Raw genomic sequence first — 18,408 nt, forward strand, 5'->3', positions numbered from 1 at the left:
GGGAAGTTTGGGGGTCCCCCGCTGGAGCTGCTGCCCAACGCAGCCCGACCCCGGATAAGCGGACGAAGAAGAAGAGACGGTTATACGGTTTAACATAAGTTTCAGGCTTTTAAAAGAGCCCCATCCCAACAAACAAATCAGGTCTCCTTTTCCTCCTTTAATTTATTACTGTATATGTGACATAAGAAAATCAATCGTGGACTCCCCTCCTCTGACAGCTCTGATTAATGTCAACCCTGACCTGACATCTTCTCTGCTGATCTCTCCACTTTTAGTTCAGGGAGGTCAGAAGTCCAAAGTGTCACGCTGGTATTGCAGCCGCGGGCTGTTCCCGCTGTAGAACTGACTGTACCAGCGCCTGTGCTTCTGGATGGCTGAGTCTTCCTTCACGAGGAGAGGCTTGGAGATGTACTTCTTATTGTTCCAGATCATCACATCGCGCTCAAACTATAAACACAAGAAGAAAACAGGAGACGCTCACTGGACAGTTTCACATTATGATTTAAAAAAAAAAACATGATTCATTATAGGTTTGTTTTACAACTTCAAGTCCATTGGAAACTAGGGCTGCGTATCGTTTAAAAATATTTGATACCAGTACTGAGACCAATACCGTGACTTTGATACCGGTTCCTAACTGATCATTTTTTCGATACCAATTTTATAAAACAAAAAGAAATTACAACATTACACATTATGGCACAAATCGTTTTATTTATTGTTCAGCTCCTACTACGTGAGCCCCGTCTCTCTGAGTTTTTCCTGCGTGGTCTCTACGATGCATTATTAGATCTTGATAGAAGCATGCTGCGTGCTTATTGGCTTACTGACGCTGATGAGATTTACTCTTTAGGTATTGAAATTGGGTATTGAATGACGAGGCATTTTTCTATACTTTACTTTAGAGGTAATTTGGTCGGTGCCTAAAAAGTATTATTATATACAGTACAGGCCAAAAGTTTGGACACACCTTCTCATTCAATGTGTTTCTTTATTTTCATGACTATTTACATTGTAGATTCTCACTGAAGGCATCAAAACTATGAATGAACACATATGGAATTATGTACTTAACAAAAAAGTGTGAAATAACTGAAAACATGTCTTATATTTTAGATTGTTCAAAGTAGCCACCCTTTGCTTTTTTTGATAACTCTGCAAACCCTTGGTGTTCTCTCAATGAGCTTCATGAGGTAGTTACCTCAAATGGTTTTCACTTCACAGGTGTGCTTTGTCAGGGTTAATTAGTGGAATTTTTTCCCTTATTAATAAAAAAGCAAAGGGTGGCTACTTTGAAGAATCTAAAATATAAGACATGTTTTCAGTTATTTCACACTTTTTTTGTTAAGTACATAATTACATATGTGTTCATTCATAGTTTTGATGCCTTCAGTGAGAATCTACAATGTAAATAGTCATGAAAATAAATAAAAAAATGCATTGAATGAGAAGGTGTGTCCAAACTTTTGGCCTGTACTGTATATTATTATAATTTGGTACCCAGCCCAATTAAAAAACATGTTTGTGTCTAATCCCAGTACAAAATCAGCAGGGATTTCTGTTGTCGCTGATTAAATGTCACTCCACACTGCTGAGAGTTGGCATTTTGGTCCACACTCAAACTCTACTTCTGGAAATGCCCTCTATAATTGAGTTTCCTGAGGTGGCTCTTTGAGTTAATGCCACAAGCAAAAACAAAATGACAAAATAATTGAATTCAATTATTTTAAACAATTAGGTATGTAACACTGCAAAACATTTCAGAAGGGTTGTAGAAAATGAAAGAGGCTGACCAAAACGTGTCTCAAAACACAATATTAAATATTTTATTTTAGTACCAAAGGTTTGCATCAAAAACCTGGTCATAAATAACCTTGTTCTTTTTTCAGGTAGTTTCTTATTTAAAGGGGTAGTTTGGATCTTTTGAAGTGGGGTTGTATGAGGCACTTCTCCATAGTCAGTGTGTTAGCTACAGTAGATGGCGGTCGGCGCGCCCCCCAGTTTGGAGAAGCAGGCAGGAGTACCGACACGGAAGCTAAGCTATGTCATGCTGTTGATTCAATTCTAAAATGTAATCCTCATCTGCATCTGTCATGCTTCCTGTGTTTAATTAATCTGTTTATCTTGTTAATCTAACTGACAAACTTACTTTGGTAGAATTCTTTAGGCAGTTTTAGTGTGGACCCACCCATTACCATCCAGAAAAAAAGTACTTTGATCTTTGTCATTTGATCCAACTTAATAGTTTTCTTTTCTTTTGTTAAATCAATGACTGTGTTTTTTCCGTTTATCACACAGCTAATTATCAAGTTTAATGAGGGCTATTTACACCTTTTCTGTGACTGTGTGGTGTTACTTCTTCTGTTAGCAATGAGGATGTTGAATTAAATCAAAAGGCAGAGTGGGAGGCAAATGCACACAATGATCTCTTCACATCAGAGCAATCTTGAATCATAAACGTGTTACTAATAAATTAACAGTCATCTAACAGCAGCAGGGGCGGAGAGAGGGGGTGGCTTCTGGGGCTCCAGCCCCGAATCTTTTAAGGTTTTAAAAATACCTTCAACTTTGTGTCATTTCCACTCAGTCTCTCTGACTGGACCGGAAAATCTACAGAGCAAAACTTCCGTTACTGGGGAAATATCACCATTCATTCTGTGAACGCTACTAAGATTTTTTTCAAGAATAGCAATGCTGTTTACGCCAAATTTGTACTTTAAAAATAGAAACATCATTGCAACTTTTTAGGTGGCAGGACTGAAAATGAGTCATCCTCAAAATATGGTGTGTTCTGGTTTCAGAATAATGAAGACAGTTGGAGAACAATTAGATACAAAACAGGATGTAGGCTCCACAGGATGATTCTTTTCCTTGGCAACTATTGTGTTTTGCCCAAATGATTTACAGATTCAGGCATTCTATTATCTCAAATATCTGGAAAGATAGTGCATATAGCTGCCATAAATGGAGCATGGTGCCGGATCCCACCTATAGTTTGGGCTGAGCCCTGAATGTTAACAACGTCTGTCTGCGTCCTTGGACAGTAGTACGTACGCTATTAATGCAGTTTAACTACTTTGTACGTTTTGATGCATACCCTAAAAATACCTTATTATTTTATAGATCGTGCTGACAGCAGGTTGAGAGTCCATAGACTGAACCGTACAGTTAATCTGCTGCAAATCCAAACAATGTGACAATGAAGGACCATGTGACAGTGATAGTAGAAGGTAAGTGTGTACTGCACCTGAATGCACTCTGCTTTGAGGATGAATTTGGGCACCAGAGGTGGGATGTTAGACTGATAGTAGATGGTGTGGGAGACACACTGCAACAGAGGCTCCACTGGAGTCACACAGTGCAAGATAACACCCCGGCCCAAGAAACTGTGTTCAAATTGCAGGAACACCACTCCTGGACCCACCTGAAACACACACATGTATGGTCACTGCAACCTGTAGATTAAATTTTCATCAATTTAAGTTGGTAGTCAAATATATTTTGATTTATTTGACATCAAGCCCATCTTACAGAATCTGTAATGCTTCAAAAGCAACAGTGTGTTGATCAGAAATGAACGCATAGCCAGACCTTCCTCCACAGCTCTGCGGAGGAGGGTCTGGTCCACACAGCATTCTGGGATGGGAGAAAAACGTGCTCTGGTTTATTGGCATTTCTTTAAACCAATCACAATCTTCATGGGCGGTGTTAAGCTCCGCATGGAGCCGCTGCAAAATAGCCTCGGGAAGGAACTTGTTTTGGAGGAACATGTACGTTCAAAAGTCGTGCAACAAAAAACTCAGATTGGACAGATAGTCTAGCTAGTTGTCTGGATTTACCCTGCAGAGATCTGAGGAGCAGTTAACCATAGTCCTCAGAAATCCACCAGAGTTTAAAATTCCAACACAAAGAAAGCGGAAGGTAACGGACATCGGTGAAAAGACATACATCTGGCGGAATCTCCTGCGGCACCGGAGCCATCCCGGAAGTGGAACGTCGCAGGTATAGACTAATTGTAAAACATTGCATTTACATTCATGGTTAAGCCCAATAATGACCGCCTCTCTGTCATGTATTTAATTTCATTCCACAATAATGCTGCTAACCGCCCACATTAGGCCAACCATATATTTGCCATAAACATTTGTGTCATGTCTCTGCAACTGGCACAGACTGCACAGGGTTTATTAACTTTCCAGGCCAACACATTCTTACTTGGTCAGGACCCCTTGGAGTCACTTTTTAACTTACTGGGTACCCCTTTAGGTAAATTTTTCAATGTGCAGGGTTATTGGATAGACTTCAAGATGTGGTTAATGTGAATTCACACAAAATTACTTGGTTATGTTAAGGAAACCAAACAATTTCAGGTTGAGGTTCAGGAATAGATTGTGATCCTATGTTTGTTATTTAACCTAAGTTACCTACGTAAGGTAAAATAACTCAACGCTGACTTTTGGTTTCACATAGGACACAAACAGCGGTCTCCTGGGTGAAAGTCCTGTGTTTGACTTTACGTCACTCTTTATACTATGACACCTGATTTCCTCCTGACAGGCACTGTCACTACCCGATTTGTTCAGGTCCTATCCCCCGACCAATGGGCTATGCTGACCCTAACTATTCGATTTCAATGCCTAACCTCAACCATCTACGCACATGTATAAAACAAACTGTGTTTCCAGTAAGAATCGGCCAGTGACAGACAGTCCTGCACGTGCAAAACTGATGCTAAAGAGGTACCCAGTGCATTAAAAAATGCCGCCAAGGGGTCCTGACCAGGCGGCCATAACATGAGTTGTGGTGTTTTTTTGCATCAGACAAGTAGTTTTCTCAGCTGTATGAACACTGAGTTCTGAACACCAATGTTCTACATTGAAGATTGTTGGAGGCTTTCAGTCCTGCTGGTTTTGTAATAAACACTGTTGCTATAACACACAGCTCACGTCCTTTAGTCTCTGTGCGGTTTTCATGAACACAAATCCTTTGACACAGCCAGAAGCCATGTTAATGTTAACTTTTCATCTAATTTAACAGCTCTGTGCTCTTGAGTTGAGGTACACTAGATCTTTTTTTTTTATTTTTTTTTTTATCTTAAAACATATCAGTGTGGGTGAAATCCATTTTAATTTAATGGCACTATTGATTTGATTATTGTTGTGTGTCAATATAATTTACAAATCAGTCAACAGGGAACTGCAATGCTACTTTGAACATGTACTGTACCTGTCTGGCCACGACACAAATGTCCAGCAGAGACCAGTGGCATCCAAACACAGTCAGCGCATGTTTCACCAACATCTGAGAACAATGTTTGTTGGGCTCTGGCTCTGGTTCCCATTGAACCTTGAATGAACACACATTTATGCATATACACAGACACACACACACACACACACACACACACACACACACACACACACACACACACACACACACAGCACATACAGTGGCATTCAGACACAGAAGTACCTTCAATAATACTTCATCCTCCCGAAATAAATATATTCCATCTAAAATCTAAATACCAGTAAATAGCATAAAAAGGTTGGCATGGCTTAAAACAGTATGTTGAGTGTTTTCCACGCGTTTCAAGATTTAGAACTCATTTGGCATCCCTGAAACTTTGAGGATTGTAAAAGCACCATCACATGTTGTGTAGCATCTTTCAGCTTAGCACGATTCTTACCTTCCAGTCATGCCGCACAAACTCCCAGGTTTTGCTGTAGGTGTAGCGCAGATCTACTCCACTTAAAATGCCCGGTGTGTGCAGGTGGGCGAGGTGGGCGATGTCTGCTGCATTTTCAGGGATCTCCTACAGGGAGCAGAGGTCACCATGAGCACATTCTCTGCATGTGGAGCTTGATACTGAATGTATCTACAACTGAAAGTAAACCGTTGGAGGAAGCCAATGGTCAGCCACTCTAAGGGGTGATGTTTCTTAATTCTAAACAACTGATCACTTATGAAAAAGTAGAGACACCTGATAAATTGGTTTTCAACTTCAAACAAACTAAAGCCTCTTCATGCTGCGTACATAAAAACACACACACATATGAACCTACCTCTATGTGAGCGTTGATAAAATGTTCCGTTCTGCCCCGATAGACCCACTCGCCCTTTGTAATTTCCTGCTGCTCTGGGATGCTCCACTGAGGATCTTCTTTATCACAGTGAAACCAAACCAGGATCTGCCTGTTGACCTCACAGCTGGGCCAGCAGCGCACCTTGGCAAACTCTGGCACTGAATGACAGATGAAACCCAAATCTGAATCATACAGTCTCTTTCGGCTTCACCACTTTTCACATATGACCAATACACAATGCTGGTCTATTGACTTTTGGTAAGACCACTTCAGCTTATTTAATATTTAAATACTATATTACCATAATTTAAAGTCAATGTATTAACTGAAGATATTCATGCTCCCCGGAGGATGAAACATTTCCATTAGTTGCACTCCATCAGCTTTCCTCTGGTGCCATCCTCCAGCCAAATTGTACTCAAACTAATGTCCCGATTATCTGTAAATATGCATGTTCTTCAGGATATGAATCTTAATATTTTGTATTCTTAATATTGCTGACCCCATACACTTTTCTGCAAGCACCACCGTTGGCCCATTTCCTTTTCAATTGCACACAAAAAAATATTTGCATCTCTTCGCCATCACAGGCTGAAATGTTAGGGTTAGGTGTAGACATTACATGTCTGCCACAAAATGCCCTGTAGCACCACCCTCAGGACAAAATCTGCATTTTACTGCAGAGCTTGTTAGTTCCATTAAAGGGGTGATAGAATGCAAAACCAATTTTACCTTGTCATAGTTGAATAATGACAGATTAGTGGGTAACTAGGATATACATAGAACCTCTAAATCCCATTGACACCTCTTTCCTCTGCAAATCTCACAATTTGAAACTGCCTCTGAAAAAGGGCAAATCTCAACAAGCCACCTAGTTGACGTCAACTCGGCGGCTCCTCCTCATTTGGCTCTAGTCTCTCTCTTTGTCACGCCCCAACATTTGCATAGGCTACACAACTGACCTGCGATCAGTTAGTCTTCTGACTCTAGGTCGGGCAGATCTCAGAAATTGTATACATTGTTCATTTGCTATTTTACCATTAAATTCACTTCTGAGACTTTTTTTATGTGAGAAATCAACTATGTAGAAGTCAAATATGGGCCGTTTTACGAAAATTGATGTCTAATTGCAAATTTTGTCCGACTGTGTGTCGGAGTTCAGCGGCCGGTGCTGCCTGTGTCCGTCAAGCTGGCAGGCCACGGCACTCCATACCCGCGCAAAGTCACCGTTTTGTGGGTTAATGGACTACCAAACGCTGCTGCCTGGACAGAGCTCCAGGGCCTGCAGCTCTCCTCTTCCTGCTAAATGCCCCGTGTGTGTGATTGAGAGCGTGGTCAGCGAGCTTGTTACGCCAGCAATCTATTACCACAGGTTCCAGTTAATCTTATAATGTGTGTAATTATAATGTGTTGAGGTATTTAAACAAACGATCGGTGAAATAAATGCCTCTTGTCCGTGAGTCTCATTGATAGAGCCTGCGGCTGGATGGAGCTAGCTCTATCAATGAGAGCTAGCTAGCCTCCTCTTAGAATTCCTCTGAAATTCACAAAAAATTATAAAATTGAAATCGGACACCATTGTTAGCTTTATAAGACCTTGGGCTAGAGGTTATATAAGTGGAGTAACAAAATTAAAACTGTAAATATACTCAAATTACGCCGAAAATGAAGCTAACTATCCATGATTTGTAGCTACACATAGCTAAGATTGAAGGGACAGTCGCAGCTAACGAAACCCTTAATGTTCACAAATATTCATTAACTTGAAATCGGACACCGTTGTTAGCTTTAGAAGATCTTTAGGTAGATATTGTGTAAGTGGCGTGACGAAATTCAAACTGTAAATATACTCGAATTACGCCGAAAATGAAGCTAACTAGCCGCAATCTGTACACATAGGATTGAAGGGACAGTCGCAGCTAACGAAATCCCTAGCTAGTGTTCACAAAAATTCATTAAATTGAAATCTGACACCATTGTTAGCTTTGTAAGACCTTGGGATAGCTGCAATATAAGTGTCGTGATGAAATTCAAACTGTAAATATAGCTACTATAGTTATGCCGAAAGTGTAGCTAGCTAGCAGCGATCTTTTGCCATTGTATTGAATGGGACATATAGCTAGCTAGCTGCTCCTCCAAAAAACGCCTGATGTTCATAAAAATGCCTTACATTGAAAAAGGACACAACGTTAGCTTTGTAAGACCTTGGGGTAGCTGTGATATAAGTGCCGTGACGAAATTCAATCTGTAAATATATTATAGTTATGTTGGCAGCCGGCCGCGGAGGCCCGTAGTGCAGTATCCACAAAGGGTGACTTTGCCCGTGGTATGGAGCCCAGCAGGCTGCCGCTTTCTCGTCAGACTGTGTGGAGCTCCTAAAGTCCGACACGTCTGACCAAATTTGCAATTAGCCATCGATTTTCGTAAAACGGCCCATATTTGAGCTTTATATAGTTGATTTCTCGCATAAAAAAGTCTCAGAAGTGAATTTGGTAATGAAACATTGAAGTGTCTGGAATTTGAGATTCTTTCGCTTCTCTAATGTGTGTGTATGGGGGATTCGCTCAACCAATCAGCTGTCCACTCGCACTCGCCCCCCCCCCCAGATTGTCTTGTGTTCTACTGCCAAGTTCTCCAGCGTTACTTGTCTGTATTTGCATGATCTACCTGTTCTGACCCTGCTTGCCTGTTATTTGGACCTTGGATTCTGCCTGCCCATCTTTGGATTTGTTAGCCTGTGTGACTAGTCTCTTGCGCTGTGTTTCATCAGGGGTTGAACATGCCCTCCTTCACTTCCCCTCGGAACTTGCTTTTTGTAGAATAAAAAACATTGGACACAACCTTTAGTTCATACCTTTTTCTGCATAGGGGATCCTCACACACTTGCCATCATTCCCCCGAAACTGCCATCCATGAAATGGGCACTCTATGCAGCTTCCCACCACCCGTCCTCCCACAGCCAGATTGGCACCCAGGTGGGGGCAGTAGGCATCTACCACGTAGGCCTTCCCATCCTGGTCCCGAAACACTGCCACCTGCTCACCTAGGGCCATTAATTACAATAGGGACAAACACTTTAACATTTTCATGACTGAGCTGACACTTTGGAATACAATGGTAATGTAATAAAATGTAGGATGTGACATTATGTGCAAGATTTAACACTTTTTGTATGTGCAATTGTAATGACTAAGTATAGTTGTGCCTCTCTACAGAGTATCTCCATTGACAAATCCACAGAAAAAACAGCAAATTGTTGTAAATGAGAGGATAAACATACAGCAACTATCCATGCAAATTATGTATAGATTCCTCAGAACAATGTTCCTCCAAACTATTTTTATGGTGAAACCTGCACATAGAGCAATTATTCCTGAAGACACTGACATGATCTTCATTTAAATTAAAAAGATGTCTGTCACAAACTGGCCCAAAAAACATTTGATTTTGAAAGAAAATTATTCAAATTTGAATAAAATGTTGCTACAGATCAGAGTGTTAATGTGGTGTTTGCTTTTTGTGATGTGTTTAAAGACATAATTTTAAGTGAAAACTGGTGCAATCTGTGTATAGGAGGTTTGGCGTGCATTTCTGTCTACCACAGTGTCTTTTTTTTTTTTAGCACTAACACTGGGGGACACCAAAATCTGAAATTGTACGCATAGTGGCTTTAAACAGATGTCGGTCCCTTCTGAAAGACTTTCAACACATCAAATTTTCAATTTTTTCATATTTTCATATTTTGCATATATTTAAAAGTTAAAATTCACTGTTTAGATCAGAAATCTTCAATGGTCTGGTATACCTATAGGGGGTCCTCAGAGTTACTGCAAGGGGGGAAAAACCAATAACAATAGGCTTACTATCCCGGAAATTAGCCACTAAGGTAGCCATCAGCAGATACAGTTAATCCTAAGGATTCACTGTGCCACATGTATATTTAACATTAAAACATGATTTATAAAACCATGCCAAAAAGTATTATTTTAATAACTTAGAATTCTATGGACTAAAAAGGTATGTTTAAAGGCTTTAGGCCGCCCACACGGGTTTGTAGGCCTAGTTTTATATGCAACTTAATTTTATACAATATACGTAGTAGGGGGTCCCTGATCCATCTCTCTCAGTTAGGGGGTCCTTGGCTTAAAAAACGTTGAAGACCCCTGCTTTAGATGGTTACACTTGGCCTGGTCAGATTACGTTCCGGGGATTCATTACAACTGCAGTTTAGTAGGTATTGGGACCCACTTTTGAATGGTGCATGTTAAGAATGAATCTGTGCTCAGTCAGACACCACATGTAGAGATCTCCACCTACTTTATTTGGCTTGACCTTTGGCTGACCCTGTGTTCAGATTGCTCCCAGATTAGCACAGGCTGGGACACTGGTCAGGAGTAACCGCTGAGCTACCAGTGACTAGTCAGGCTATTCCCAAGTAAAATTCTAAGAAATCTAAATGACACAGCACAGATGTCTCCAGACTGCTGTGGGTCAGCAGAACTGAACCACAGTGAAATGTGTGACAGCAGCATATGGGGAAAAGACACACTAGGCGTAATTGAATATATGATGTAAATCGATTACTGCAGAGGAAAGTTAGGGGCGAAACACCGCAGTCATTCACAGCAGGATGCAGATCCTGAAGGGGGCAAAGTTGTATTTTGGGACAAGAGCGCGAGTAAGAAGAACAGAGGGTATGTAAGAGAAAGAGAAATACAGTTCCGACTAATGTTTATTAAGCATCATGGACAGAAAGGCATTTACATTCTCTGGGGAAAAAACACAGTTTATGCTTAATTTATTGTTGTTCAACAGTAGAACCCCAGTATTGTCTGGCAATCCCTCATCCCCACTTTGGCAACCACTGATCTGCATCATCACATTTTAAATGTGTAGGAGCTATAATAATCTGTTGTACTGGTGCTGGCTGTAAATCTGATATATAGAGCAGCCAATCAGTCAACATGTGGTCAAGACATATACTGCATACTAAGCATGAGTTCATGCTTAATATAGTTCCCTCTTGACAAGTTCATTCTTGACTGTGGAAATAGTAGATTGACAAAACAGGCTCAAGCTAACACTACTATTGATCTTACGTCAGGAGATTAAACTTCATGACAACTGGGCAAACTCCATCTGCCATTAAAGACCGTAGGACATGATTAAAACCTCTGAAAAAAGCTAATAAGGGGAGTAAATTGGGATGGTTTCAGGAAATTACAAGGCGCTCTCACTCCTAACTCGTCAAATACTGACGCTTGGTCAGTGGCCCTCAGCATCAGATACCGACACACAACGCACCCTTTGGCGCCTGTATATAACGCACTGGGTGCCTAACCCTTAAACAACACCGGACCCAGGAGAACTGGGTTTGTGTCCCATTCTTGTCCCACGTGTCACTTAAACGTACATGTTTTAACCCCACCCACCATATTTTTCTAACCCTAACTAATTGTCCTGCATGTTACATTACATTATTACATGTCATTTAGCTGACGCTTTTATCCAAAGCGACTTACAATTGCTATATGTGCAATATATGCTATATGTCAGAGGTTTCACGCCTCTGGAGCAACTATGGGTTAAGTGTCAGGGACACATTGGTTGATGTATTGCAATGGGATATCCACTGCGCCATCACCACCCATCCGCATGTCACGTACTGTACATCTTTTAACACCACCCACGGTTTTTTTTTTTTTTTTTACCATAAGTGGTTTTACCCTGCAAGTTGAAAAACGACACCAGGGATGCCGACTTTGAGGGTAAAAAAGTGATCCAAGGTGTCCTGACCAAGTGCGTTAAAAAAACAATGACGCCAAACGGGTACCCAGAGCATTAAAAAGTGACGCCAAGGGGTCCTGGCGTCAGTATTTGACGTAATCGTATTAGTCATTTATCATTATTATTATTATTATTATTCTCTGGTTACAGATTGTCAAATGTGAGGATTCGTTGCTTTTCTCTGTTTAATATCTTCATTGAATTAAATTGAATATCTTTGTGTTTTGGATTTTTGCTCACATAGAACACCTCTGGGAACTTGATGTGATGGATATTTTTCACAATTGTCAAAATATTGATTGGATTAAATGATTAATTTAATTGAAAGAGTAGTTGGTAGATTAATAGGTGATAAAAATTGTAGCTGTAGTGTATGCCGATTCACTCGGCAAGAGCAGGTTTTTTTTTTTAAACTGGTGGATATCTTTTCCGGGTAGAAGACCTTTCATATACTGTTTGTGTATTTATGGCAGGTGATTCGACTGAAATATGAAAGCACCACCTGCTCTTTGAAACCTTTTTGAACTCAAACTCAAAAGAAACTCTCCGAGGAGATCAAACAGCCGGCCACATATCGACACGACAACAACAAATCTAAAATGGGAAACGCGTATCTGTTTTAAATAAATCACATATCAGTGTGTGAAATAAATTTACGTTTTGTAACAGAGTTGCTACGTATCAAGCAGCGCGGAGACATAAAATGTGACATGTTAAAAGCTTTAAAATTGTGAATGATGAGTTGTCATGAGACCTGATGCTGATTGGCTGTCAGATCACATTAAACACAAAGTCAGGTCAAGAGGTCAGCTAGTTCTCTTCAAATAAAATCAATCAATCAATCAATCAATCAATCAATCAACCAATCAATCAATCAATCTTCATAATAGAGACTTAATAATTTACTTGGATTCATTTGATTTTAAAAAGATGATGATGTTAAAGATTTGGTTATAAAGATTTTAGGACTGCATGAAATGTAGCCACTTAGTGTTTGAATGATGATCACCTACATATATTAATGATAAAATGACTGAAGAATGTTAAACTATGTTCGCTGCACTTTAGGAATTATCTCTGTATCATTTTAAACAAGACCTTTGAAGACATCCCTTTAGCTCTGGGAAGTTATAATTTCAATTCAATTCAATTCAATTCAATTTTATTTATAGTATCAAATCATAACAAGAGTTATCTCAAGACACTTTACAGATAGAGTAGGTCTAGACCATACTCTATAAATTCTAAAACCCCAACAATTACAGTAATTCCCTCAAGAGCAAGCATTAGCAGTGGCTATTGCGACAGCGGCAAGGAAAAACTCCCTTTTAGGAAGAAACCTCGGCAGACCCAGACTCTTGGTAGGCGGTGTCTGACGGGGCCGGTTGGGGGTGTGATGAACAGTGGCAAATAATAGTCACATTAAAGATAATGGAACAGTGACTTTGAAGGTCATCGTGGAAGTTCATGTCATAGCAGGGCACATTGTGTCATACTGAGTAGTGCAGTCTCCTATACCGGATCCTGACTACTCTGTGCGTATGAACATCACAGCAGGGCGTTGCGGGATGTAACGTGGCGCTGCAGAGCACGGGTGGATGCGGCGGACGCAGCAGGACGCTTCACTTTTTTTATGACATTGTATAGCCTCGCGAAAACTATCAGTGAAAAAGATTAACCAGGAATCAGCAGATTGATTGATAATCAAAAGAATCATCCGTTAGTTGCAGCTTTACTACAATTATGTAATCATTCAATAAATACTACTTCCATCTCCATGACGCCTTTAAATCAAACAAGCAGTTAAAAACTTGAAAGAAACAATGAGGCTTTGTTCCAAAAGACGAATGTTACTAAGCAACCTGAACGCTAAACTACTCTTAACAAAGAAAGGTAGGCCATTGTTGTTTAAGGGTATACTTTAAATACCAAAAAACTTTGTAACATGATTTGTCTCTCCCATCCTGGCAACTTAGCCCCAAACACTGCCTACCTGAGAGAGGGCAACAGGGACCGGGTGACATGACAAATGTCAGAGTGGTACAGAGGCCAGCAGTGACAATTAAACCCTAAAGAACTGAACATGTGCTAGTTTTGCTTTCCGGAAAAGGCAAGTTAAGCCTTATGCTAACCTTAGCCGGGAGCTATAGCTGCAGCCGCTAGCCTTTGGCTACAGTTAGCAGAAGGCTAAACAATAAGCAACATTTTCGATCCATCTCTGAAACGCTTTGCTGATATTGACACGTGGTTTATTGCGTTTATTGTCAGACTGTCTTTTAAACTTTCTTTTGATACGTGTAGGTGGGGCTGGGCAATAGGGAGAAAATCAAATCAGATATCAAGATATTCTTGACCAAATACTTCAATATCGATATTGCGGCAATATTCTATGGTTGACAATTGGTGCTAACAAAATATCTTCACACTTAGATTTTAGATAAATAATCATTAGTAATGTGGACATAATGTCTAAGTGGGGAAAAGCCAAATAATAGAACAGCTATAACAGCCTGGTAAGTTCAGAAAAGTACATCACCTTACTGTAACGCAGCCTTTAAAACCAGGAAAAGACAACACTACATGCCATATTACGATATTACGATATCCAAAATCTAAGACGGTATGTAGTCTCATATCATGATATCGATATAATATTGATATATTGCCCAGCCCTACGTGTCTGTCTTACTTTTTGGGGTTGCTTTGCAGTGTAGGCAGTTGTTGCCAATGCTGGAATAGCAACTTTTTCGGCAGGATTACCACCACTGAATCAGGATTTCATCATCCAAAGTGACGTGCACGCGCATCTGCTTTTGTACGTAGTAGAGCCAAAGGAGCACCCTCTCTCTGAAATGACCTATGATTGATCTAAGTCTCCAATCACAGGATGGATTTTCTCAAGCCTGAAAACAGAGCCAAGAGGAGGTGCAGAAGACTAGTTATCTCTCAGACCACTTGAATTACAATATGCTGAAAGACTGTTATGGAATATTTGCCCAACAAGGCCAACTGCCTACCGAGGCATAATAATAATCATAGGGGATCATCTGTATGACAATAGCCCCTCCTACTGTCCTGAATTGTAATGCATTTATTCTTAAAATCATTTAAAAACGAACACATTAACTGAGTTAGATGTCAATGGAATGATAATTGTTTTGGTCAAGTAAAAAAATTTGATCTTCTGTGCACCTGAGAATTACACTATTTTGTTTAGGATGAATGTTATTGACCTTACTATGGTAGCTGATTTGATTGACATTACACATTTACATGACTACTTTTTGAAAGTTAAACAGTACTCTTTATTATTATCCAGATCAGTTATACTGGACTCGGACTCTGAAGGGATACCTTAATTAGCCTATCTTGTTCTGGGACACTCACAGCTATTGACACTGCCTGCAATAAAAACCTGTGCATTAAATCTGGGTGCAAGCATGAACTTAGAGTTAAACTTTAACACTTACACAAACATCTCCTAGCAGTTCACTAAACTCACCTGTCTGCATCTCACATCTAGCTGAGGGCTTATATGACATCACACTGCTACCAATGCCTGCTGCAACACGGGTGCAGTCAGCGTCAGCATCTTTACTAGCCTACCTGTCCCACTGCTGAGCCATTTGTCTGACATCACTTATCTCCCGAGGGTTTTCATACCTTCACACTTTAATTATGTTACAAAAATATGACTATATTTTCCCCCAAATCAAAATACAACTTATTATTGATATACGAGTGGCTGTATTGATTGTTAAGTTACCCACTGGTCATCATGTTTGTCCAGCATTCACTTAATGCGTCACAAGCTATAATATGACACCTGGTTACTTTAGTTACTGCAGGGCCTAGGAGGCTAACCCAACCGCGCCACTAATTACCATACCTAGAACAGATACACTTTTGACCTCGGCCATCTTCAGCATGTGTGAGTCCAGCACTCGGTACCAGCCGTTCGGATAGACCGGAGGCAGCTCTCCGGTTTTCCTCCTGCGGCGGACCTCGTTCGCCGCCTGGGCTCTGGAGCGACCGTCCTCGGCGATGTATCCCACATCGTCGGGCCCCCTAAGTAGCTCCAGGGGACTGAAGAGCAGCCCGTGCAGCCAGCCAATGGCGAGGAGGGAAACCCCGGCGATGATGCAGACCCCAGCCCGCGCGAGCAGCCCAGTTTCCCTCCATATAGGGTACCCGTTGCCTACCGAGTCCAGCAGGTCTCCGCTTTGCATGATAAGCATTGCACCTACTCCCAGCCCAATAATTACAGCCACCTTCCAAGTGGACATGCTTTGATATCCTGTGCCCGGTGCGGCTCTGTGGTGTCCCTGTCTCTCTCGGCTAGTTATGAGCTTCCAGAGAATTTGACATGTGTCATCGATATGTAAGCGCTTTGGAAACAAGATCATCCCACTTTTGTTTAAGCCCCACCTAGGGTTGGCACTGAGCAGAACTTTTATTTGGGGCCCCCTCTTTTCTCTCTGCCGCTATTAGCCTACCTGTATTTAGCCTTACCTAATTAGATTACATTAGATCAGAACAGCTCAGCTGCAAGTGTTTTCAAATTAAAAGCACAACGATTAAAGACACAAAGATTATTTGGTCAAGTGGAGTTATTTAAAGGTGATCCTCACTTGTTCCATAAAAACATAGATTCTTTCAGACTGCAAAGTAGCCTACAACTGATTTAATAATATTAACACATTGGTCTAGACTTATTGCACCTATTCCAAAACCAGACAATAAAATTGATTCAATTAATGTAATGACAAGTTCAGAATCAAACACAAATGTATGTAACTTTTGCAATATAAGAAAGTCACGTAACCTCAGCAGCATCCCAGAATTCAATGTTAGATACCCTACTGTCACCACTTGGTTATTTGCACTGTAAGATAAAGGAGGAGCAGCTGTACATACAGCATATAAATGCCATTGACTGTATCCTGTAGCATTACGATTTCAAAACATAACAAAACTGCCAAGGGTGTCCACATACTTTTGACCACATAGTGTATGCAGTAGGCAATGTAATGTGATAGTATATCGTTAAACAAGGCAAAGCCAATCATAGGCATTCTCATTATTAATGACTTAACTTAACACACAAGACAAAGTGAGTAATTGTGCATCATTGTAGCCTTGCACCGCATCAACAATTAAATACTAAGCAACGGTTGTAATTATTGTGTGTTCCTTGTATGCATCAAGGAACCTTTAAAAGATCTTTAATAGCTTCCCTGGTATGCATTACATGTATTAGTTCATATGTTATATATTTTATTTCATACATAATATTTATTTAGTTTAATGTGTTCTACATGTGAAGAGTTAGGCCATGTACGCCTGTATAATTAACCTATACGTAACATGACTAGGCCTGCAAGCACCCACTTGTAGGCCCTCTTAAATGCAAGATCTCAGACTGTAATATAATATTGGCTTCTTGCACATATATTTATTGGATTTATAGTAGCTCAGCAGTACATGTATTGCACAAGATCAATATGTAGTGCAGTGCTGGTAAATGTAGGCCAGTTAGCAGCCATAACCAGAGAAAAGGCCAACTGAAATGAGGCCGTCATCCTGGCCCTAAAATAAAAAGTTATTCCCTGAGTAGAAACCAGGAAGATGTAGTCTGTTCTAAACTCATTGATTTTTTGATGGTCTCCTTGCTGGGGTTTGAGCTCCAGGTGTAGGTGAATGTGGAGTAGGCTTTGTCCAAACCAGCCTTGCCCTTCTCCTTAGAGAAAAATTACACTCATACTCAATTTAGAAAATAACAATTTGTTAATGCACCTTTTAGATGTGTTGGTGTATTATGCGGTAATTAACGCAAACTGCATGCTTAACAAGTTTCCCTCCTCTCTCCCTCTTGACAAAGTTACAGCAGAGTGCATCAATTAGTGAAAGTGCTCATATTATGCTCATTTTCAGGTTCATAATTGTATTTAGAGGTTGTACCGGAATAGGTTTACATGGTTTAATTTTCAAAAAACACCATATTTTTGTTGTACTGCACATTGCTGCAGCTCCTCTTTTCCCCCTGTGTGTTGAGCTCTCTGTTTTAGCTAAATAGTGAGACATTTCACTTCTGTTCCATCTTTGTTGGAAGTCGCACATGCGCAGTACCTAGGTAAGGACTACTAGCCAGTCAGAAGTATGAGGGCGTGTCACGCTAGCAGCTAGGCGAGCATTATAACATGTGTTACAAAGACTATGTTCACTGCAGGAAAAAGTGGCCCAAATCCGGTCACTTTTAATTATTTCATGGTACTTTTATTTCATAAGTCCACATTTATTAATTTCAAGAGACTTTTATTTCATAAGTCCACATTTATTTATTTCAACAGACATTTATTTCATAAGCGTGGTGCTCCGTCAGTTGAGCAGTAGTTGGTGGTATAGTTACCCCAGAATAGGTGACTGCCGGTCGTGCTGCTCCGTTCTGAATGTGAGAGATAGCCAAGCCCCCTGATTTGCATATAAGAACTGGAAATAAATAGAGAGGGAAATAAATAAATGTGGCATTAGGAAA

General features: G+C 40.4%; 1 protein-coding gene across 1 annotated transcript; it reads right to left on the reverse strand.

The window, feature by feature from the left end:
* On the reverse strand, positions 1-16,282 carry zgc:92275 (cholesterol 7-desaturase nvd). The gene is made up of 7 exons (XM_028602242.1): positions 15,763-16,282; positions 8,941-9,129; positions 6,066-6,244; positions 5,690-5,815; positions 5,227-5,346; positions 3,248-3,424; positions 1-447 (listed from the first exon to the last, which is right to left on the reverse strand). Exons 1-7 carry the CDS (start codon positions 16,277-16,279, stop codon positions 286-288), a joined length of 1,470 nt encoding a protein of 489 aa, XP_028458043.1. The 5' UTR covers positions 16,280-16,282; the 3' UTR covers positions 1-285.
* Positions 16,283-18,408: the final 2,126 nt, after the last annotated feature.

Source organism: Perca flavescens, chromosome 16, assembly GCF_004354835.1.
Source record: "Perca flavescens isolate YP-PL-M2 chromosome 16, PFLA_1.0, whole genome shotgun sequence".
Taxonomy (NCBI): domain Eukaryota; kingdom Metazoa; phylum Chordata; class Actinopteri; order Perciformes; family Percidae; genus Perca; species Perca flavescens.

Coding starts and splice junctions, on each gene's coding strand:
- zgc:92275 (XM_028602242.1), bottom strand. CDS start 16,279: ATGATCTTGTTTCCAAAGCGCTTACATATCGATGACACATGTCAAATT. Junction 5,816..6,065: donor TTATCAACGCTCACATAGAG/GTAGGTTCATAT, acceptor TGCTCCCTGTAG/GAGATCCCTGAAAATGCAGC. Junction 3,425..5,226: donor TTTGTGTCGTGGCCAGACAG/GTACAGTACATG, acceptor TGTGTGTTTCAG/GTGGGTCCAGGAGTGGTGTT.